Source organism: Hemiscyllium ocellatum, chromosome 30, assembly GCF_020745735.1.
Source record: "Hemiscyllium ocellatum isolate sHemOce1 chromosome 30, sHemOce1.pat.X.cur, whole genome shotgun sequence".
NCBI classification, from domain to species: Eukaryota; Metazoa; Chordata; class Chondrichthyes; order Orectolobiformes; family Hemiscylliidae; genus Hemiscyllium; species Hemiscyllium ocellatum.
The window spans coordinates 55,086,165-55,111,687 of NC_083430.1; the positions used below are offsets into that span (position 1 = coordinate 55,086,165).

The following is a 25,523-nucleotide window of genomic DNA, read 5'->3' on the forward strand; positions in this document are numbered from 1 at the left end:
GGCGTACCTTTAAGATGAGAAAAGAAAGTTTTAAAAAGGACTGAGTGGCAACTTTTTTGTACACAGGGAGTGGAGGATGCAGGTAATAGTTACAACATTTGAAATACATTTGGATAAGTTCATGAAAAGGACAGGTTTGGAGGGATAAGCGTCAAACACAGGCAAGTTGGAGGGATTTAGTTTGCGAACATGGTAGGCATGAACTAGTTGGACCAATGGGGTCTGTTTCCATAGTTTATGGCTCAATCAGGTCCCCTCTTCAGCCTTCTTTGCTCAAAAGAAAACAACTCACTTTATTTGTATGAATTTAATCATCCAAACATTCTCAAGAAGAAGATTTCTGTTCCCAAGACTTTTAATCAGTGCAACAGGAAGTAAAAGTGAGAACAACTCCAATTGGCAAGTCTGCACAACTCCCTCATCCGTGGTGTCCAAGTGTAATTTACCATAATCCATCAAAGTGAAAACGAGAGCAAGTCAAAACCTAGGAACCTATAATTTCAGATCAAAACACGTAAATACATGGATACACACTGCTCATCTTCAAATCAAATGTACAACAGATGCTGGACGTCCTAAAAAACTGAAATACTGGAAATACTGTGCATTTTGCTTATCCCTCCAAACCTGTCCTTTTAGATGCAAAAGCTTCCCTTTTCCAAAGGCTCATTATTAATTCCAAAGAGATAAAACCCACTTTTTTTTTTACCCTGGAGAGAGAAATTCGAGCAGTCATTAACCCTTTATTGAAAGCAGAAGACTATTTTCATGTTTTATAAACAAACAACCTACGCTAGCAGAGACACCTATCATTATGTTTAAATGAATCAATTACAAACAGAACATCTGTTAAACTCTGGCATGAAGTATATACCAAAATAATGCACACTCTGAAATCCACTGGACTATAAATAGTCCAAGAAAGACAAAGGGCAGATATGAGAAGCAACAGCACATTGAATTTGAAAATGTTAATTCTGTTGCTCTCTCCATAGGTGCTGCCAGACCTGCGGAGTTCCCCCAGTAATTTCTGTTTTTATTCACAGCATCCTCAGTCTTTTCCACATCTGAGATGAGGAGAGATTTCTTCACTCAGCTCTGAATCGCTGGATTTCTCCAGCCTGGAGGATTGTGGATACATCAAATTCATTTAGGATCAAGAGGATCAAACATTTACTCTCTCAGAATCAAAGCACAGGAGCAGCAGGCAGGTGAGACCATCTGCCATGATTTTATTGAATGGCACAGCAGGCTTGAGGGGCTGAATGGCCTACTCCTGCTCTTATTTCACACGCAATAGGTAATTCAGGACTATATTCAGTCAATATTAGCACATTGGGAAGGTTCAACATAAACAGAACACAGACATACCAAAGAACCTTAAAACAATGTACATTGCAAATAGAAAATATTGACAACAAACATATTTCCACACAATTCCCTCATGAGAATAAATGGTCAATACAGAAAAATGTTTAATATTAAAGACTTGTGCAAATTACCAGTCATTGAAATTCATTATTAGTTAATTCAGATCTCGGGAGTATTTTGCCTTTCACCTGTACAAGTGCAGGCAGGTTCTCCCAGACCCAGTTTCCTCTGCTACAAACAAAGCTACCTTTCATTCCAACCTTGCAGCATACAGCCGAGCTCCAGACACCCAGGGGACAGCCAAACATCTTGTTAAACACACTAACATCTTTCTCTTAAAGATTGGTCTCTGATCTGCAGAGCTGTTGAATAGTGAGAGCAGAGAAATCGTGAGATCACTAATTACAAACGCCAGCAACTAGAGAGAAAACCAACAAACTGCTTCCCCAACCATCCCCCTCCCACTCCCCAGGACCGCCATGGGGATCAGGAAAGGGAGTAACCTTAGTTACAGCGCACTTCGAAACCAAACTAAAACCTGTTTTGCCACTTAAAATAATTTAACATTTTCTAGCTACAACGGAAGCAGGTTCTGTTACACGTAATGGTCACACAAAGGACACTGTCTCAATCAAACAGACTGTAGCTTGCTGTCCTTGTCATTAATTCTCCCCCAACTCCGATCCCAATCCAGAGTTTCAGAGAACTGCTTCGTTGCAGGGCACCGGCAATAAATGCATTGAAACTGCGGGAACACAGGATATTTTACACAGACCAGCAGCTCCCGCAGTATCAGACACACACGGAGTAAAAGTTCCAATATCTACTTGAACACAATCAGGGACTTACCTATCTTCTTTTTGTTCGGCCGCCTAAGAGCGAAGTGCCACAAGGGTCTGCCCTTAGCACCCTGTACCTTCTTGGTGTGATGGACATTCCCCATGCTGCGTGTGTTTGTACCTAGTGCTGCCCACACTCTCCTTCATTGCTGCAGAATGGGTGACACCTGGCAACTGGCCAGAAGCTGAGACAAGCTCCAGCACACTCAGTCTCCATCAATCACTGAGCACAGCCAATAGGAAACACGGAGGGAAGGCTTTCCCCAGAATCTCTCCCAACAGTCTGCCTCCTCTTCGCTCATCCCATTTTTATTTGTTTCACTGTCCCGCATTTTTCAGTCCCAGTTTATGCCTTGTCTTATCTCCCTAGATCTTCCTTTTTGGTCAGTTTCTTTCCTATTTCAATTTCTCAATCACATCTCTACTCAGTTTTAAAATTCTCTCCCTGCCTCTCTTACCTTTTCTCAGTCACATTCTTATCTGTCCCATTCTAATAATCTCCAGTTCGCTCAGATTTTTAAAACCATGTTTTTATTGTCAGCTGGGGTGAAAAAGGAGATTTAAACAGAGAGTGAAATCAAATGAAAAATACTGAATCAAAATCCGACAAACACAGGAAACCAACAAAATAACCCAGAAAGCCTGAGACAGTGAGCAGGTCTAGCTGCGAGTGTTAATGTTCCAGGAAAGAGTCTGATCGATTTTAATTGAGGTCAGCGAAGCCCCACTCAAATCCAATGGGAACTGTCTCAATTCCCAATTGAGCCACAGGTATGGGAGGTAAGAGTAAGTGAGGGTGGGTGGTGGGGGAAGAGGAATGGTCCAAGGCTGATTGTCAGGATGGCGAAGGTGGAAGACACTAAATAGATGTTTGAGGCAAGGAATGAAATGAAGGTGCGGGGGGGGGGGGGGGGGGAATTGGGAGGCAAGGGCTTATTTTGTTCATTCATTGGTGAATCAGATGGGCTTTTATGCTAATCCAACAGTTTGATCATTTTATTAATAAGGCACCGTGCCTACAGCATAGAAACGGACCCTTCAACCTAACCATTCTTTTCTGCAGTTTATGCTTCATTCAGCCCTCCTCCCATCTGTCACCATAGTAACCTTCCACCTCTTCTCCCTCCCATGGTTTTCTAACTTTCCCTGAAATACATCAACACTCCTCACTCCAACTACTACCTGAGGCACTGAGTTGCACATTCTCCCACTCTCTAGGTATAGGAGCTTGTTCAGAATTCCCGATGGAATCTTTGGTGACAATCCTATACTGACATCCTTGAAATGGTCTCCCACAATTTCCATATGTCCACTCAACAAAACCTTTCATTGTTTTAAAGATCTTGGTCAAGTGAAGGGGGGACCCATTCTGTCAAACTTTTTCTGATATATAAATGTACCGACACCACCTCTCTATATAGACTCTCTCCTGATAGAAACTCTTGACTGATAGGTACGTACATATTTAGACTCTGTCCTGATGCATCAAATGTAGGGTCTCTGCATTACTGTATTATGCTACCACTAAAAACATCACCACTATGGAGGAAAGATAGATGGGGAAGAGAAGAGGGATGAGAGTGATGTATAGCTAGGAGAGGGATAAAGGGTTATGCCTGAAATGTCGACTTTCTTGTTCCTCAGATGCTGCCTGACCTGCTGTGCCTTTTCCAGCACCACACTTTATCGTCTCTGACTCTTCAGCATCTGCAGTCCTCACTATCTCCAAGAAGAGGGAGAATCAAGCTTTGAGATCTGAGGGTTTCCTGCTGGTCTTCCAAAGTGTTTGCCCTTTCCTGGCTGTTCTGCTGTGTCCTTCCAGCATCCTCTGTAGGGCTTTCACACTGGATGGACTTCCCTGGAGCTTCCCAAATGTCACACAGCAGTAGCAGTGAGATCATCAGGTTAGAGGTTAAATGAGGCCCTGATCTCCCAAAGCCTCAGTCTTGCTTCACTCGATGAAGGAGTCAACCTCTGGCTGGAATGATCTTGGCCTTATCACCTGCCCCATCCTCACTGGGGGCAGGGGGACCAAATCCACCCACAGGGCAAGCAGCTAAAGGAAGATCAGCCAATGCTCCTGCTCCTGACTGTTTCCTAGTGATAGCTGCAGGCAAGTTCCATTTACAAATCAGGTCACATATGCTGTGTGTGTAGTGATGCCCTACGTGGCCAAATACCTTTTCACACTCAAATCAGAAGAAGGGCCAGTTGGAGTTTTACCTCAGCTAAATGGCATCAGGACAAGAGAACTCTGGAGCAACAAATATAGCATTTTAAATATTAATTTTAACTCTAAGTATGGATATTGCTGTGATTAATAATACTCTGCAGGTATGTTTGCTTTGAAAACATATATTTCACAATGAATTATGAAACTTAGGGCCATACAGTCATAGAGATATATAGCATGGAAACAGACCCTTCCATTCAACTCATCCATGCCAACCAGATAACCTAAGCTAATCTAGTCACATTTGCCAGCACTTGGTCCATATCCCTCCAAACCCTTCCTATTCTTATACTCATCCAGTTACCGTTTTAAATGTTGTATTTGTGCCAGCCTCTACCACTTCCCCCGGCAACTCATTCCATACACACACTACCCTTGGCATGAAAAGGCTCCCCTTAAGTCCCTTTTGAAAGTTTTCCCTCTCACCCTAAACCTATGACCTCTTGATGTAACTTGCTCACTAAGCTGGAAGGTTTGTTTTCAAGTGTTTTGTCACCATACTAGATAACATCATCAGTGAGCCTCCAGTGAAGCAGTAGTGTTAGTGATCCACTTTGTCTTTATGTGTTGAGGTTTCCTTGGGTTGGTGATGTCATTTCTTGTGCTGATGCAATTTTCTGTTCTTTTCACAGAGGGTAGTAAATGTGGTCCATAAGACATAGGAATAGAAATAAGGCCATTTGGCCCATCGAGTCCACTCCGCCATTCAATCATGGCTGATAGGCATTTCAATCCACTTACCCGCATTCTCCCCGTAGCCCTTAATTGCTTGTGATATCAAGAATTTATCAATCTCTGCCTTGATGACATTTAGCGTCCCGGCCTCCACTGCACTCTGCGGCAATGAATTCCACAGGCCCACCACCCTCTGGCTGAAGAAATGTCTCCACATTTCTGTTCTGAATTGACCCCCTCTAATTCTAAGGCTGTGTCCACGGGTCCTAGTTTTCTCGCCTAACGGAAACAATTTCCTAGCATCCACCCTTTCCAAGCCATGTACTATCTTGTAAGTTTCTATTAGATCTCCCCTTAATCTTCTAAACTCCAATGAATACAATCCCAGGATCCTTAGCCGTTCCTCGTATGTTAGACCTACCATTCCAGGGATCATCCGTGTGAATCTCCGCTGGACACATTCCAGTGCCAGTATGTCCTTCCTGAGGTGTGGGGACCAAAACTAGACACAGTACTCCAAATGGGGCCTAACCAGAGCTTTATAAAGTCTCAGTAGCACAACAGTGCTTTTATATTCCAACCCTCTTGAGATAAATGACAACATTGCATTTGCTTTCTTAATCACAGACTCAACCTGCATGTTTACCTTAAGAGAATCCTCGACTAGCACTCCGAGATCCCTTTGTACTTTGGCTTTATGAATTTTCTCATAGTTTAGAAAGTAGTCTATGCTTGTATTCTTTTTTCCAAAATGCAAGACCTCGCATTTGCTCGCATTGAATTCCATCAGCCATTTCCTGGACCACTCTCCCAAACTGTCTAGATCCTTCTGCAGCCTCCCCACTTCCTCAGTACTACCTGCCTGTCCACCTAACTTTGTATCATCGGCAAACTTTGCTAGAACGCTCCCAGTCCCTTCATCCAGATCATTAATTTATAACATGAACAGCTGCGGCCCCAACACTGAACCCTGCGGGACACCGCTTGTCACCAGCTGCCATTCCGAAAAAGAACCTTTTATCCCAACTCTCTGCCTTCTGTCAGACAGCCAATCCTCAATCCATACCAGTAGCACACCTCGAACGCCATGGGCCCTCACCTTACTCAGCAGCCTCCTGTGTAGCACCTTATCAAAGGCCTTTTGGAAGTCTAGATAGACCACATCCACTGGGTTTCCCTGACCTAACCTACTTGTCACCTCTTCAAAGAATTCCATGTCAATGTGTTGAACATTAACTAGCCACAAAAAAGACACAACCCACTCTCACTAGTATCTTTACATACAGATGAGGAAGGACACCACATCAACGGGGATAAATCCATCATCAGACAAGCCAAATAGAGACACACACAAGAATTCCTAGAAACATGGCATTCCAACCGGAACTTTATCAATAAACACACTGACTTGAACCCCATTTACCACCCTCTAAAAAGAACAGGAAATTGTATTACCACAGGAAATGACATCACCAACTCAAGGAAACCTAAACACATAAACAGAAAGTGGGTCACTAACACCAGTGTTTCACTGGAGGCTCACTGATGATGTTACCTAGTATGGTGATGAAAAGTCCGAAAACGAACCTTCCAGCTCAGTGAACAAACTTATACCAGAACCTCAACTTGAGCAACAAATCTTCTCAAAACTCCCTGTGGTCTCTAATTCTGGACTCCCCCACCCCAGGGAAAATACCTTGATTTTATAAACCTCTATAAGGTCACCCCTCAGCCTTCGATGCTCCAGGGAAAACAGCCCCAGCCTATTCAGCATCTCTCTGTAGCTCAGACCCTCCAACCCTGGCAACATCCTTGTGAATCTTTTCTGAACCCTTTCAAGTCTCACACCATCTTTCCAATAGAAGGGAGACCAGAATTGCACACAATATTCCAAAAGTGGCCTAACTAATGTCCTGCACAGCAGCAACATGGCCACCCACCTCCTAGGATTTCCAAGACGTGGATGGTTGGTTACCAAATATGTGTCACTTTAATCTGGTACTGACCTTGTTGAGGAAGATTGTTCATTATTTTAGGAAGGTTAAGGCTAACACAATCAGATGGTTCAGATAGTCAGAAGTTTGTAATTCAGTTTGGTGTAAAGTCTGGTTCAATCTTTAAAAGAAAAATTAATGCAATTAATGAGTTCAAAAGCAGCCTGCAAGTGGTATTGACTTGCAATACAAACCCAGAAATATGCAGAAGCATATGATAAACAGACGGTTATTATTGGATTGCTTACTGAATAAAATTACAGGGTTTACTTGAGTGAGTTTTCATTTTATATTTCTGCAGACGCTCCCCACTCTCAATGCTTCCTCGAGATTGTTTGTTTCTGTTTCTGCACTAAGCAACAGGAACAAACAAAAACACATCCATGACATCCTATAAATTATATGTAATAGGTTTGAAGATGCAATTACCCAGTTTGACTCCTATGTATCTTTATTCTTCACAGCATTAGCTGTACTAATTAACCCTACATAAATCTCCTGTAATCAGATTAGAAATGTCCCAAATATTGTAACAATTGTAATAATTTCAAAAAATTTCAAAACAGGTGGTTATTGTGCCAGTTACTTTTTAAACTCAATTATCTGTGTTTTCCTGCTCTCTTGAGTAATGGGAAGGCCCTGAAGTGTTGAAGCATTTTGTCCATTCACCTGTGCATTCTGGCTGCCTGTCAGACCTGAGCGTATTATTTCCATTGCCCTTATTGGTTCTCTTCACTTTACTCCTCCTTACCCACTAGGGAGGAACCTATCGCTTCGCCATCGAAGCAGGAACCGTAACTATAGAACATAGAACATTACTGTGCAGTGCAGGCCATTCAGCTCTTGATGTTGCGCCAACCTGTCATACCAATCTGAAGCCCATCTAACCTACACTATTCCATGTACATCCATATGCTTGTCCAATGATGACTTAAATGTACTTAAAGTTGGCGAATCTACTACCGTTGTAGGCAAAGTATTCCATACCCTTACTACTCTCTGAGTAAAGAAGCTACCTCTGACATCTGTCCTATATCTATCACCTCTCAATTTAAAGCTATGTCCCCTCGTGCTCGCCGTCACCAAACTTGGAAAAAGGATCTCCCTGTCCACCCTATCTAACCCTCTGATTATCTTATATGTCTCTATTAAGTCACCTCTCAACCTTCTTCTCTCTCACAAAAACAGCCTCAAGTCCCTCAGCCTTTCCTCATAAGACCTTCCCTCCATCATAGGCAACATCCTAGTAAATCTCCTCTGCACCCTTTCCAAAGCTTCCACATCCTTCTCATAATGCGGTGACTAGAACTGTACACAATACTCCAAGTGCGGCTGCACTAGAGTTTTGTACAGCTGTAGCATAACCTCATGGATCCGAAACTTGATCCCTTTATTAATAAAAGCTGAAACACTGTACGCCTTCTGAACAACCCTCTCAACCTGGGTGACAACTTTCAAGGATCTGTGTACTTGGACACCGAGATCTCTCTGCTCATCTACACTACCAAGAATCTTACCATTAGCCCAGTACTTTGCATTTAGGTTACTCCGACCAAAGTGAATCACCTCACACTTGTCCGCATTAATCTCCATTTGCCACCTCCCAGCTCAGCTCTGCAGCTTATCTATGCCTCTCTGTAACCTACAACATCCTTCGTCACTATCCACAACTCCATCGACCTTAGTGTCGTCTGCAAATTTACTAACCCATCCTTCTACGCCCTCATCCAGGTTGTTTATAAAAATGGCGAACAACAGTGGACTCAACACCGACCCTTGTGGTACACCACTGGTAACTGGACTCCAGAATGAACATTTCCCATCAACCACCACCCTCTGTCTTCTTTCAGCTAGCCAATTACTGATCCAAACTGCTATATCTCCCACAATCTCATTCCTCCACATTTTGTACAATAGCCTACTGTGGGGAACCTTATCGAAGGCCTTGCTGAAATCCATATACACCACATCAACCGGTTTAATCTCATCTTCCTGTTTGGTCACCTTCTCAAAGAACTCAATAAGGTTTGTGAGGAATGACCTACGCTTCACAAAACCGTGCTGACTATCCCTAATCAAATTATTATTTTCTAGATTATTATAAATCCTATCTCTGATAAGCTTTTCCAACACTTTACCAACAACTGAAGTAAGGCTCACTGGTCTATAATTACCTGGGGTGTCTCTACTCCCCTTCTTGAACAGGGGAACCACATTAGTGTCTTCTGGCACTATTCCTGTAGACAATGATGGTTTAAAGATCAATGCCAAAGGCTCGGCAATCTCCTCCCTAGCTTCCCAGAGGATCCAAGGATAAATCCCATCCAGCCCAGGGGACTTATCTATTTCCACACTCTGCAGGATTTCTAATCCTATTCCTTGTGAACCTCAATCCCACCCAGTCTAGTTGCCTGTATCTCAGTAATCTCCTCGACAACATTGTCATTTTCTAGAATGAAAACTGTTGAAAAGTATTCATTTAGTGCTTCCCCTATCTACTCTGACTCCACACACAACTTCCCACTACTATCTTTGATTGGCCCTAATCTTACTCTTGTCATTCTTTTATTCCTTAAATATCTATAGAAAGCCTTAGGGTTTACCCTGATCCTATCCACCAACAACTTCTCATGTCTCCTCCTGGCTCTTCTGAGCTCTCTCTTTAGGCCTTTCCTAGCTACCTTGTAACCCTCAAGCGCCCTAACTGAGCCTTCACATCTCATCCTAACATAAGCCTTCTTCTTCCTCTTGACCAGAGATTCGACTTCCTTCGCAAACCACGGCTCCCGCGCTCTACAGCTTCCTCCCTGCCTGACAAATACATACTTATCAAGGACACACAGGAGCTTTTCCTTGAATTAACTCCACATTTCTAATGTGCCTAGTCCCTGCAGTTTCCTTCCCCATCCTATGCTTCCTAAATCTTGCCGAATCGCATCGTAATTGCCTTTCCCCTAGCTGTAACTCTTGCTCAGTGGTATACACCTATCCCTTTCTATCACTAAAGTAAACATTACAGAATTGTGATCGCTATCACCAAAGTGCTCACCTACTTCCAAGTCTAACACCTGGGCAGGCTCATTACCCAGTACCAAATCTAATGTGGCTTCGCCCCTTGTTGGCCTGTCTACATACTGTGTCAGGAAGCCCTCCTGCACACACTGGACAAAAACTGACCCATCTATAGCACTCGTACTATGGTGTTCCCAGTCAATATTTGGAAAGTTGAAGTCCCCCATGACAACTACCCTGTCTCTCTCACTCCTATCGAGAATCATCTTTGCTATCCTTTCCTCTACATCTCTGGAACTATTCGGAGGCCTATAGAAAACTCCCAATGGGGGAACTCCTCCTTTCCTGTTTCTATCCTCAGCCCATACTACCTCAGTTGACAAGTCCCCAAACATCCTTTCTGCAACTGTAATGCTGTCCTTGACCAACAATGCCACCCCTCCCCCTCTTTTACCATCTTCTCTGTTCTTAATGAAACATCTAAATCCTGCATCTATCACAACAGCCTCTTTCTGCAAGCTGCTCAAGACCCTCATGTAAAACATTTTTACAAGCGAGCTTCAAAGCAAATCAGAGAAAATCCCAAAGCTTTGCAAAAGATTTGAACTTGCCCCCAGCCATCATTTACTTCAGATCATTTTAGTTCCCAATCTTATTTGACTAGGAAGCTGCTTACCCCCACATAACCTCCACTTATTTGTACTTGATGAAAAATATTTATTATGGAATTGGCATACTGATTATTAATAATTTTACATATATGTGGTTTGCCTGGTTGAATGATTCAGGTAACTTATTGACTTGTGTATCAGAAAAAGTCAACTAAACCTGGGCCTGAAAAATCCACCGGAGAGAAAATGTGGAACAGGCAAGAAGGAAATGTGGGATGTGTGAGAGGGAAATGTGGGATGTGTGAGAGGGAAATGTGGGATGTGTGAGGGGGAAATGTGGGATGTGTGAGGGGGAAATGTGGGATGTGTGAGAGGGAAATGCTGACTTCAGAACATCTAAGTGACTATGAAAATTAACATGAAGGATCGATCCCAAATTCTTGGGCATCAACCGGAGGAAAACGTAGGGCATTGAATTTTAAACTAAGTAATTGTTTTTGCAAACAGTTTAGTTCTTGTTAGACAAACTGAATAGCCAGGACCTAGAATCAGTTAGGCATTTGGGTATAACTATATGGGACATTTTTAGTAACAACAGCTAGGAGGTGAAAACACTTAGTTCGATTCATTTTCAGAATAATTGTTTAATTCACATCGATACATTGACTAGTCACACTACAAAATATAAAACAAGGAGAGTTTGTACAATATAAATATCTAGTCAATAACATAAGCTGAAACCTTGATGAAGTAGACTGTCTTGAGGAAAATCAAAACATGTTATTTAAGTTTGGCTGGCTGACTAATACATTCTGTGCTTTAATTAACTCCTGTTTGAGGCTCTGTACCATCACTGGCTTGATGTGGAAATGCTGGTGTTGCACTGGGGGGACAAAGTTAAAAATCACACAACACCAGGTTATAGTCCAACAGGCTCATTTGGAAGCACTAGCTTTCGGAGCGCTGCTCCTTCATGATTAGATTTTCTATAGTACGGAAATAGGCCCTTTGGCCCAACAAGGCAAAAGTGAGGACTGCAGATGCTGGAAATCAAAGTCTACTTTAGAGTGGTGCTGGAAAAGTACAGCCAGTCAGGCAGCATCCGCAAGTCCACACCAACCCTCCGAAGAGTAACCCACCCAGACCCATTCCTTTACACTTACCCCTGACTAATGCACCTAACATTATGGGCAATTTAGCATGGCCAATTCACCTGACCTGCACATCTTTGGATTGTGGGAGGAAACCCACACAGACACAGGGAGAATATGCAAACTCCACACAGACAGATGCCCAAAGCAGGAAGCAAACCCCAGTCCCTGGCGCTGTGAGGCAGCAGTGCTAACCACTGAGCCACTGTGCCACCCATCAGGAGGTTGTGGAGCATAAGATCATAAGACACAGAATTTATAGCAAAAGGTGACTGTATCATGCAACTGAAATGATATATTGAGCAAACTTGGATTGTTCTTAAGTCTTTCATCTTTTAGAGTAGGTTGTAGGTTTCAGTTCATTAAAATGTAAATCCCAGAACTTCTTTTAAGACACCTTCTTGAGATAAGTTAAGGTTTTATAACAAAAGGTGACACCTCAGCTCAGGTATTGGCGAGACCAAGCAGGTGCTACGACAATGGATGAATGGACACTGTGCAACAATCACCAGACAGGGGTATTCCCTCTCAGCTGGGGAGCACTTCAGCAGCCAGTGACATTTTGGCTCAGATCTTCTGGTGACCATCCTCCAAGGCGGACTTCAGGACAGGCAACACCACAAAGTGGTCGAGCAGAGGCTGATCGCCAAGTTCGGTACCCATGGGGATAGTCTCAACCAAGACACCTTGGCTTCATGTCACACTGCAGGTGACCCCACTACACTATACAATCTCTCATACACTGGCAAGCACACATACATACACACTCTTAGATACTCACACACTCATGCAGGCCCTCTTTCAAACGCACATATATACAGCTCCCCATACTTACAACCACCCACACACCCTCCCATAAGCTACACTCCATCACACCCACGCACACACTTTACCAAGTTTTCACTCAAGCAAACACACTCTCTCATGTGCTCTCACACACACATACTCATATGCACACACACAGTCTCTCTCTCTGTCATACATGCACACACACATACAAGTCTATGTGGTGAATTTGTGTTTGCAGTATTATATTTGCAGGCACACCTATTTTGTTAAAAAATGCACAATCTGCAGGTAGTCAATGGCAGCACGGTGGTTCAGTGGTTAGCACTGCTGCCTCACAGCGCTCAGGCGACTGTAAGTTAGGTGCATTAGTCAGGGATAAATATAGGATAACAGGGTAGGAAAATGGGTTTGGGTGGGTTACTCTTTGGACGGTTGATGTGGACTTGTTAGGCCAAAGGGCCTGCCTCCACACTGTAGGGGTCCTATAAAAAAATCAATGTAATAGTTTGCAAATTCCAATTTGGAAGTCAAACCAGTCTAACTCAAGATTGGGATACAGACAGACTCTAACCTCACACCTTTAATGCACTGTCTGAGCTGAGATATCACCTTTTGTTATAAAACCTTAAGTTATCTTGAGAAGATGATTTAACAGATCCAAGTTTGTTCAATATATCATTTTTGGCTATAAATCTTTGGCTATAAATTCTGTGTCTTATGGTCCACAGCTACCTAATGAAGGAGCAGCGCTCCGAAAGCTAGAGTTTCCAAATAAACCTGTTGGACAATAACCTGGTATTGTGTGATTTTTATCATCAGCAGCTTGGGCCGACTGACCAAAAATCCTTTCGAAAATTACATCGATTACAGCAGCCTTACTAATGCCATGTGTAAAAGTGTGGTGCTTTTCAACTATTGCAGAAAGAGCAAGCCAAGCAGCCCTGAATAGAGAGTGCAAAGCTGCACTTTTTCCGTAGGAACAGCGTCCTACACTAATAATCATCATTTCATTATCCAAGTCTTTGAAACAAATTTAATGTGAGCAGGTGCAGATACCAAGTAATCAGGATTAGAGTAATTAGAACATAGAATACAAAATGTTCACCTCAAAAATGTTCAGATTCTGATTAAGTCCTTTATACCTTTTCATATTTGCTTAATTTATAGTTACTTTGTTGATATTGTTAACAATTATTATTGTAACTGATGACTTGAGCTGTTCATAAAATGGAGAAAAACGTAATTATGTAACTGATACCCTCTTTACCTTATATGGTTAGCTTGAAATTATGCTGCTGGGTGATAAAATTTGATTCTGAGTATTTCTCCAAGTATTACACTGAGGATAAGAAAAGTTGTGTAAAAGTATGTATGAAATGTTTAATTAAAAGTTGTCCCATATTCATTCTTGTTGCTAGCCCTGAGGCAAAGTAAGTATTTACAGACCAGACCTTACAGGACATGAGCTAATTTTTAACTAAAGTTTACACATAAAATGAAAGCTATACATGCAACAGCTGACTAGGGGTATACATTGTAAAGATGCAAAACAAACCTACATTTCAGGAGAACTTGTTTTATACTGAAGTAATCCTCTCAAAACTCACTTTACAGCTTGACTATGTTATTTAAGATTCTTGCTTATATTACAGACTTTGTGAGTTCCACCCAGGTGCTTACTACTCCAGCTGCATGCAAAGAACAAGGTAGTCCTAGTTTTTCATGAACCTATATTTAAACATATTGAAACTAAAAGAATAGCATTGTATTTCATGGATTTTTAAAATGTTTATGGTTCAGATCCTGCAAGGTTAAAAACATCTCAAGAATTTTACAAAACTTTTATCCTTCAAAGATCAAGTAAACCACAACCAAATGAGTTATTCATACAAATATGTCAAAAAAGAGAATGTTGGGTATAAACTAGATACTCACACAAATTCACGCATACCTTGAACAAGTTATTGCTGATCAACAAAGCAAAGACAAAACTAAACATTGTTGTTTATTGATTAGCAGAAGTGATAATGTAGCAGTAATGTCATTGCATGGGTATTCCACAAATTCCAGGCTAATTGTCCTCAGGACATGGGTTCAAACCCCACCACGGCAAATGATGAAACTGAAATTCAGAGCTAGTCTACTTATGACTGTGTAAATTATTGTTTGTTGTAAAAGCTCATCTGGTTCAAAACCCTTGTTCATGTTACCTCAGCATTTGCTTCTTCGAATACCTTTCTGAATTACTGCTCCCATTCCTATAAACGCAAGATTATTGATATCTCTGCCACCTGTATCCTAACTTGCACCAAGCACCAATTTCTTATCACCCCATGCTTGCTAACCTGCAATATCTGCCAATTAAAATGCTCATTCTAGTTTTCAAATACATCACAACTCTCCATAATCTCATCCAGCTCGTACAACCTTCCCAATCTCTGTATCCTATACCCGATCCTACATCCCTCAATACCTTTGTAACCTCCTCCAGACCCCATCCCTCTCCCTTACTCTGGAACCTCCTCCAGTCTGCAAATCCCTCTCTATCTCTGCAACCCCCTTCAGCCCCACACCCCTCCCTATGTAATCTCTGCCAGCCCTTAAAACCATCCTATCTCTATAAAGCCATAAGATTTAGGAGTAGAAGTTGACCATTAAGTCCATTAAGTCTGATCCACGATTCAAGAAGATTATGGTTGATCTGATAATCTCAAACTCTACTTTTCTGCCTGTTCCCCGTAATCCTCGATTCCACCCCCACCCCCGCTCCTCCACCCCCCCTTACTGATATTATGGAGCAGGCCAGACCCCCTCAAAACATTTCAAGAAAGTAGCCTGGACCCTAACTTTTCAAGCTCTTTTAAGCAGGTCTGAGTGGATATTCCAGGAGTGGTGCATCTGACCCAACCACTTAGTTTTAAACAAAATAGAAATTATTTGCAAGATTGCTCAATGAAACACATAAAAGAGAACAGAATGTAGAATAACTACCTCAACTGAAAACCCAACAGATTATCCCAGCTTAATGATGCTGTTCCAAATACTTTCAACAATCCCCATAAACACTGCTTTCCAAGAACAGGAAAAATCCAACCCAGGGTCTTCTGAGAGAGAGAGCTGGCAGAGAGACTCAGCACGGAGCAGCTTCTTCCATGTAGCTGTTTCTTGGTCTAGCAGCCTTCCAACTGACTGCCTGCTAAAACTAAACCAAACCCGAACCAGAGCAAAGCTGAGCTGGGAGAACTGGCCACTCCCCTTTCATTGTACAAGTTTTTTTTAAACTTAAAAGCTTCTTCAAGTAGATCAACCCCAAACATTTTGGAACCTCCTGAAAAAAAAACAAGAACAGCATAACCTTGTTAAAGGAGCAGCAGCATCACACTGATTAAAAATTTGTTTATCTCAACCTTGAATATACTTAATGGCCCAGTCTCAAAAATCTTCTGTGGTACAGAATTCCACTGATTCGCTATGCTCAGAGAGAAGATCTTTCTCCTTATCTCTGTCTTAAATGTGCAACCCCTTATTCTAAGATGATGGTCCCTGACTCTCCAAAAAGGGAAAGCAACCACTGCACATCAAATCCCGAAGAATTTTATAGGTTACAAGGAGGTCACCTCACTGTCTTCTAAACTCCAATGAATACAGGCCTAATCCATTCAACCTCTCCTCATAAACCAGTCCTTCTATATCCGGTAACAGCCTAGTGACTGACTGCCTCCAATGCCAATACACCTTTCCTTAGAGAAAGACCCCAAACTGTTCACAGCATTCCAGCTGTGGTCTAACTAGTACCTTGTATAGTTTCAGTAAAACATCAAGGTGTTTATGTTCCATACCCTTTGAGATAAAAGCCAACACTGTACTTGCCTTCCATATAGACTGCTGAACTTGGGATGATAGCTTTTTGTGATTCATAGACGAGGATTCGTAAATCTCTCCATTATGCAGCTTTTCATATTATTTTTTCATTTAAATAATATTTAGCTCCTCTATCCTTCCTGCCAAAGTGTATAACCTCATATTTTCCCACATTATATTTTATCTGTCAAGTTTTTGCCCTATCACTGAATCGGTCTCTATCACTGGTTGATTCCTTTGTTGTCCTCATCACTTGCCTTCCCACTTGTTTTTGTGTTATGCACTATTACGGCAAAAGTACATTCACTTTCCCCATCCAAGTCATTAATCCCAGTCACTGATCCCTGTGGTACTCCACAAGTTACAGGTTATCATTCTGAAAATGTTCCCTTTATCCCAAATCTCTGTCTTCTTTTAGTCAACTAATCCTCTAGCCATGGTAATATACTACCTGCAACACCATGGTTTCTTATCCTATTAAGTAGCCCTTAGTGTGGCGCCTTATCAAACTCCTTCTGATATTCCACATATTATATCCACAACTTCCCCTTTATCAGTCCTGTTTTTTAGACCTTAAAAAAATTCCAATAAATTTGTCAGGAATTATGTCTTCTTCATGAAGCCACGTTGACTCTGCTTGATCACTTTCGTATTTCTGCTTTTTTTGCTAAAATGGATAATCTCACATTTCTCCACATTTTACAACATCTGTCAAATATCCACCCATTCACTTAGCCTCTCCAAATCCTTTCAAAGTGTCTTTGCATCTTCATCATTATTCACACATCCATTGAGGGGGTATCAAGGTCAAGGGGGATTGAGGCAGTGTGAGGATGAGGGGTGTGAGGATGAGGGAATTGAAGGGGTGTGAGGGTGAGGGGATTGAGGGGTGTGAGGTTGAGAACTGGTGTAATATTTTACATTTTTTTTCATTTAACTTTTGGACACAGTGCCTGAGTGTGGCAGCGAGAGCTTCCTCAGGTCTTTCTGAGTCACCTGGTCAAGTCCCAAAGCGGCCAATTACCTCCTGATCCTCCCATTCATCTGAATGTGACTTGTCAGCCCAAGCCTGGATAATTTCCAGACCTTGTGCATTTGAATATAAACTATTTCAGTATCTGGGGACAGCATTAACGGCTGAAAATGATGGTTGAGAGTTTGAGATGACCCAAAAAAAAGTGTGAAAATGATGGCTGTTTTCTGTGGAGGTCAGAAGTTAAATAAAGACAAGGGAGGCTATTCAGTGCTGAACAATGTGGAATCATCATTGAATATCCCCATTTCTGATCCTACAATGGAGGAAAGGTCATTGATGAAGCAGCTGAAGATGGTTGGGCCGAGGACACTAACCAGAGGAACTCCCCCAGACTTGTCCTGGAGCTGAGATGACTGACCTCCAACAATCACAACCATCTTCCAATTTGCAAGCCTGACTCCAACCAGTAGACAGTTTTTCCCCATGCCAACTGATACCAGTCTTTGTGGGGCTTCTTGATGCCACACTCATTTAAATGTGGGTCGAGAGTGTGGTGCAGGTCAGGCAGCATCCAAGGAGAAGGAGAGTTGACATTGAGCATAAGCCCTTCATCAGGAAGAAGTTCTCCTTGCATCTGCAGTCCTCACTTTCTCCTCATTCAAACATGACCTTATTGTCAAGGGCAATGCCTCTCACCTCATCTCTTAAAATTCAGCTCTTTTGAGCATGTTTGGACTGGGCTGTAATAAATTCTGAAGCTGAGTGGCATTGACAGTTAGCAGGTGTCAGTTAGCAGGTTATTGTCACATATCAGGTATAACAATTTGTAAATTCAGTGGGTTACAGAACAGAGATAGATATTGGGTAGGTTCATCAACACTGACAGAGACCAAACAGAAACTGACATCACTGAACCCAGAAGCTTTTGAAAGCAAACCACTTACATCATGACACAACAACACCATTTATACTGGGTCATTTATACTGGGACTGGACATAAATATGTGAACAAATTCTCTGCAGAAAAGGTTTGTGTTGCTGGGACTTTACCTGTTTATCATTATTCCCACCTGTAAAGGCATCAAAATATGAAATATTCAAACAATGGGGAATTTTTAATTGATAAAGGATTAATCTCCTGAGGATCATTCATTTACTGACAAATAAGTGGCGAAGGAATTAGTTAACGTTCCAGTGAAAAAAATGCTCAGAAAGACTGGCTTCATATTAACAGATTACAGTACTAACTTGGAGAATCTTTATTATTCCAAGTGAAACTTGTTCCTTTTTCTCAATTTCCCCAGGTAATCAGACACATCTGTACTGTTGCCAAGTTTAGTGATCTGATGCCAACCCTGAGTGTGTCCAGATCCAGTGAGATAACTTTTGTTACAAGTGAGATTCCTTTCAGTAACTGAAGACCATGAGGAGTAAGATTATTCTTTGATTTAAGTTGCTCCATTGGCTGCAGAGTGAAGCCTGTTCAAACAGGCTTGGCTGTAAAGTTCACTTTTAGATTAGCACATACCTGCTGTCTTCAGTTATAAACTGTTTGCTGATTTGTGTTACCTTGGGTTTTACGAGAAAAACAGTGCCTAGATCTCCCTTTTAAATGATTAATGTGAAGGGAGTCACAGAGAGTTGGGTTGTGAGAGCTCAAAACCTGTGTTGGTTAAAATAAAGAACACATGGACACAAAGTCTTGCAGATTATTGCAACAGCAGTAACAGTGGAAAATCATGGTCAAGCATTTGAGATGACCCAGAAAACCAGCATCACAATGACGGCTATTTCCTGTGGAGGCCCAGAGTTAAAAAAAAAGACAAGGCTATTCAGTCTGTCTTCCTAATCAAAACCTAAATCCAATAATCCTCCAGTCTAACCATTCAACAGGTTCCTGAATATCTGTGGGCTCTTCGCCTGTACATCATTCTTCTTCATGTTCTCAGCCAAATGTTAATTCACAGTGTGAAGGTTTTCTTCCTGATCTCAATCCTCAATTATTAATTTGCATCTCTCAACAATGTTGATCTAACTTGAAGTTCACCTATTACATCAGTCAATATCACAGAGTTCTTCAATCCCTCACTACCAACCCCACCATCACCACTTCCCCCACCCACAGCTCAACTCCAACCACACCCCACTAGCACCCTCACCTTCCCTAACCCTAGCCCCCCTTCACCCCTCCCCCAAACTACAGCTCCCTCACCACATTACTTGATGAACTTGCTGTTTGTGGGATTTGGCCTGATGTATTTAAAGCAACATACATTTGATTTATAGCACACAGTCATTTTCAGAAGAATCAAACTCAGCTCCACATAGAGTCATAGAGATGTACAGCATGGAAACAGACCCTTCGGTCCAACCCATCCATGCCGACCAGATATCCCAACCCAATCTAGTCCCACCTGCCAGCACCCGGCCCATATCCCACCAAACCCATCCAAATGCCTCTTAAATGTTGCAATTGTACCAGCCTCCACCACTTCCTCTGGCAGCTCATTCCATACACGTACCACCCTCTGTGTGAAAAAGTTGCCCTTAGGTCTCTTTTTTATCTTCCCCTCTCACCCTGAACCTATGCTCTCTAGTTCTGGACTCCCCGACCCCAGGGAAAAGACTGTGTCTATTTATTCTATCCATGCCCCTCATAATTTTGTAAACCTCTATAAGGTCACCCGTCAGCCTCCGACACTCCAGGGAAAACAGCCCTAGCCTGTTCAGCCTCTCCCTATAGCTCAAATACTCCAACCCTGGCAACATCCTTGTAAATCTATTCTGAACCCTTTCAAGTTTCACACCATCTTTCCGATAGGAAGGAGACCAGAATTGCACGCAATATTCCAAGAGTGGCCTAACCAATGTCCTGTACAGCCGCAACATGACCTCCCACCTCCTGTACTCAATACTCTGACCAATAAAGGAAAGCATACCAAATGCCTTCTTCACTATCCTATCTACCTGTGACTCCACTTTCAAGGAGCTATAAACCTGTACTCCAAGGTCTCTTTGTTCAGCAACACTCCCTAGGACTTTACCATTAAGTGTATAAGTCCTGCTAAGATTTGTTTTCCCAAAAACGCAGCACCTCGCATTTATGTGAATAAAATTCCATCTGCCATTTCTCAGCCCATTGGCCCATCTGGTCCAGATCCTGTTGCAATCTGAGGTAACCCTCTTTGTTGTCCACTGCAACTCCAATTTTGATGTCATTAGATTAGATTAGATTACTTACAGTGTGGAAACAGGCCCTTCGGCCCAACAAGTCCACACCGACCCGCCGAAGAGCAACCCAACCATACCCCTACATTTACCCCTTACCTAACACTACGGGCAATTTAGCATGGCCAATTCACCTGACCCGCATATCTTTGGACTGTGGGAGGAAACCGGAGTACCCGGAGGAAACCCACACAGACACGGGGAGAATGTGCAAACTCCACAGAGTCAGTCGCCTGAGTCGGGAATTGAACCCAGGTCTCAGGCGCTGTGAGGCAGCAGTGCCACCGTGCCGTCATCTGCAAGCTTACTAATTGTATCTCTTACGCTCACATCCCACTCATTTACGTAAATGACAAACAGTAGAGGGCCCATCACCGATCCTTGTGGCACTCCATTGGTCACAGGCCTCCAGTCTGAAAAACAACCCTCCACCACCACCCTCTGTCTTCTACCTTTGAGCCAGTTCTGTATCCAAATGGCTAGTTTTCCCTATATTCTATGAGATCTAACCTTGCTAATCAGTCTCCCATGGGGAACCTTGTCGAACAGCTTACTAAAGTCCATATAGATCACATCTACTGCTCTGTCCTCATCAATCTTCTTTGTTACTTCTTCAAAAAACTCAGTCAAGTTTGTGAGACATGATTTCCCACGCACAAAGCCATCTTGACTATCCCTAATCAGTCCTTGCCTTTCCAAATACATGTACAACCTGTCCCTCAGGATTCCCTTCAACAACTTGCCCACCACCGACGTCAGGCTCACTGGTCTATAGTTCCCTGGCTTGTCCTTACCACCCTTCTTAAACAGTGGCACCATGTTTGCCAACCTCCAGTCTTCCAGCACCTCACCTGTGACAATCAATGATAGAAATATCTCAGCAAGAGGCCCAGCAAAGACTTCTCTAGCTTCCTACAGAGTTCTCGGGTACGCCTGATGAAGTCCTGGGGATTTATCCACCTTTATGCACTTCAAGACATCCAGCACTTCCTCCTCTGTAATCTGGACATTTTGCAAGATGTCACCATCTATTTCCCTACAGTCTATATCTTCCATATCCTTTTCCATGTAAATACTGATGCAAAATATTCATTTAGCATCTCCCCCATTTTCTGTGGCACCACACAAAGGCCCCTTACTGATCTTTGAGGGGCCCTATTCTCTCCCTATTTACCCTTTTGTCTTAATGTATTTGTAAAAACCCTTTGGATTCTCCTTAATTCTATTTGCCAAAGCTATCTCATGTCCCCTTTTTGCCCTCCTGATTTCCCTCTTAAGTATACACCTACTTTCTTTACACGCTTCTAAGGATTCACTCGATCTATCCTGTCTATACCTGACATATGCTTCCTTCTTTTTCTTAATCAAACCCTCAATTTCTTTAGTCATCCAGCATTCCCTATACCTACCAGCCTTCCCTTTCACCCTGACAGGATTATACTTTCTCTGGATTCTTGTTATCTCATTTCTGAAGGCTTCCCATTTTCCAGCCGTCCCTTTACCTGCGAACATCTGTCTCCAATCAGCTTTCGAAAGTTCTTGCCTAATACTGTCAAAATTGGCCTTTCTCCAATTTAGAATTTCAACTTTCAGATCTGGTCTATCCTTTTCCATCACTATTTTAAAACGAATAGAATTATAGTCACTGGCACCAAAATGCTCCCCCACTGACACCACAGTCACCTGCCCTCCCTTATTTCCCAAGAGAAGGTCAAGTTTTGCACCTTCTCTAGTAGGTACATCCACATACTGAATCAGAAAATTCTCCTGTACACACTTAAGAATTTCCTCTCCATCTAAAACTTTAACACTATTGCAGTCCTAGTCGATGTTTGGAAAGTAAAATCCCCTACCATAACTACCCTATCATTCTTACAGATAGCTGAGATCGCCTTACAAGTTTGTTTCTCAATTTCCCTCTGACTGTTAGGGGACTATAATACAATCCCAATAAGGTGATCATCCCTTTCTTATTTCTCAGTTCCACCCAAATAACTTCCCTGGATGTATTTCTGGGAATATCCTCCCTCAGCACAGCTGTAATGCTATCCCTTATCAAAAATACCACTCCCCCTCCTCTCTTACCTCCCTTTCTATCCTTCCTGCAGCATTTGTATCCTGGAACATTAAGCTGCCAGTCCGGCCCATTCCTGAGCTATGTTTCTGTAATTGCTCTGATATCCCCATCCCATGTTCCTAACCATGCCCTGAGTTCATCCGCCTTCCCTGTTCGGCCCTTTGCATTGAAATAAATACAGTTTAATTTATTAGTCCTACCTTGTCCCTGCCTGCCCTGACTGTTTGACTCACTTCTGTTCTCAGCTGTACCCGTCTCAGATCGATCTCTTTCCTCACTATCTCTCTGGGTCCCACCCCACCTTAATCGTTTAAATCCTTCCAAGCAGTTCTGGCAAATCTCCCTGCCAGTATATTAGTCCCCTTCCAATTTATGTGCAATCCGTCCTCCTTGTACAGGTCACTTCTACCCCAAAAGAGATTCCAATGATCCAAAAATGTGAATCCTTCTCCCATACACCAGCTCCTCAGCCATGCATTCATCTGCTCTATCCTCCTATTCCCGCCCTCACTAGCTCATAGCACTGGGAGTAATCCAGATATTACTACCCTTGAGGACCTCCTTTTTAAATTTCTGCCTAACTCTCTGGTAATCTCCCTTCAGAGTCTCTACCTTTCCCCTTCCAATGTCGTTGGTTCCCATGTGGACAATCATCTCCTGCTGGCCCCTCTCCCCCGTGAGAACATTCTGCACCCTCTCTGGGACATCCTTGATCCTGGCATCAGGGAAACAACACACCATTCTGCTTTTTCTCTGCTGGCCACAGAAACGTCTGTCTGTACCTCGGACTACAGAATCCCCTAACACAATTGATCTCTTGGAAGCTGACGTACTCCTCGTTGCATTAGAGCCAGTCTCAATACCAGAAACTTGGCTGTTCGTGCTACATTCCCCTGAGAATCCATCACCCCCTACATTTTCCAAAACTGCAGACCTGTTTGAAATGGGTATACCCACAAAAGACTCCTGCACTAGCTGCCTACCTCTCTTACCCTTCCTGGAGTTAACCCATCTGTGTGACTGTATCTGAGACATCCCCCCTCCTATAACTGCCATCCGTCACATACTGTCGCTGTTGCAAATTCCTCATCGCTTCTATCTGTCTCTCCAACCGACCCACCCGATCTGATAAGATTAGCATCCAACAGCATTTATGGCAGATATAATCTGCAGTAACCCTTAAACTCTCTTTAAACTCCCACATCTGACAAGACGTACATATCACTGCAAAGGCCATTTTTGCTCCTTCACAATCTACAGACCCAGAAAATAACACCATCTTATTCCTCTACAAACACTGCCCCAGGTTAAGTTAATAGCTATGGCTTATATTTTAAGTTTAATCAAGAAACTTATCTCCAAAAACATGTAATCAAGAAAGAATCCACTGTACTCACTACTGCAGCCACTCTCTTGGACAGACTTAAAACTTACCTGATTCTGTGCTGTGAACTTCGCCCAACAGTTCCTCCAAGATTAGTTGTGAATTTCACTGTTTGTTAATTTTCCCAGATGCACTCCGATCTCCAGCGATACATGAATTCAAACAGCAAAGGCAGTAACTGTGCAGGCTCTCTTTCTCTCTCCTGCACTGTCCTCACCATGTGCTTCCTTTGTCTGCTCTTCTCCCTTTTAATCTGCTGTTGTTATGACTTTCTTTTTCCAAAGTTCCAAAACAATGCAACAGCATATAAAACAGGGATTGCTGCTATTGGAATTCGAGGAAATCACCTCCAACGCCTAAAATACCTCAAAAAAAAAAGAGCAGCTCTTACAGCCAGAAATTTTTCCCATCCTCCATCTTGGATTGCCCAGAATCCACTCAATAATAAATATTTAATTTCGTTCAGGATAAAGAGATCGTTGTCTAAAGAGGCAAATGATAAGAACATTCTTGTTCTAGGAAGCTTTGCATAATCAAAAACAATATATTAAGTCTGGATAATACCAGGTATTCACAGCTTGATTCCAGCATCACGGGATCTATTTTGTGAGGCTTAGTGAGGAGCAGCAGTCACATTAGGTTGGGATACAGAAAGAGGGCATTCAGTATGGAAATCTCAGCCCGCTACAACAAGGACGTGCCATTAGTGACAGCGACTAGCTGAATGAATTAGAAAACTGAACTACTTTTATTTTATTCATTCATGAGATGTGGGTGTCACCGATAACTAAGGCCAGATTTACAATTGCCCCTGAACATGGTGGTCAGCCCGCTTCCTTGAACCGCTGCAATCGATGGGGGTGTCGGTGACTCGTAGGACTGTTTGGAAGAGAGTTCCATGACTTGGAGATATTGTAATATGAACTTGGTCATTGGCTGTGAGGTGCTCTTGGACTTACTGAATATGTTGGCCCATTCCCCACTCCTGCACCACGACAATCACCTGAGGCATCTTCCATTTTATCTGGAGCCCACAAACAGACCACGTTTACAGGGACACAATGTACACAACTCTAGATAAAAGGAGGAGAAATTATACCAAAGTCACTCTCAGCCTTGTGGACACTTTTGTATAAGGCTGTCGCAAACTTTGTACAGACTCTCGATACACAAACATCAGATGTCACTACACATTGAGGTTCTTACTGTCCCCAGTGTTATAAAGGATGGGCCTGGCCACATTTCTGTGCATGTTCCAAGTAGTTGGACATTATCACCTGACCCTTATGTCGGGTCTTGTTCAAAAAAACCCTTTTGACCAC

General features: G+C 42.5%; 1 protein-coding gene across 2 annotated transcripts in view; it reads right to left on the bottom strand.

Moving 5' to 3' along the window:
- LOC132829841 (uncharacterized protein KIAA1522-like) overlaps positions 1–25,523 on the bottom strand; it is a 196,969-nt gene that overhangs the window by 120,949 nt on the left and 50,497 nt on the right. Inside the window, exon 1 of one of the 2 annotated variants that reach the window (XM_060847220.1) lies at positions 2,221–2,389. The exons of the other annotated variant lie outside the window; for it this stretch is intronic. Coding sequence (XP_060703203.1) covers positions 2,221–2,314 — 94 coding nt within the window. The 5' untranslated portion in view covers positions 2,315–2,389. Of the gene's footprint in view, positions 1–2,220; positions 2,390–25,523 lie in introns of those variants that run through there. 2 annotated transcript variants of the gene reach the window in all.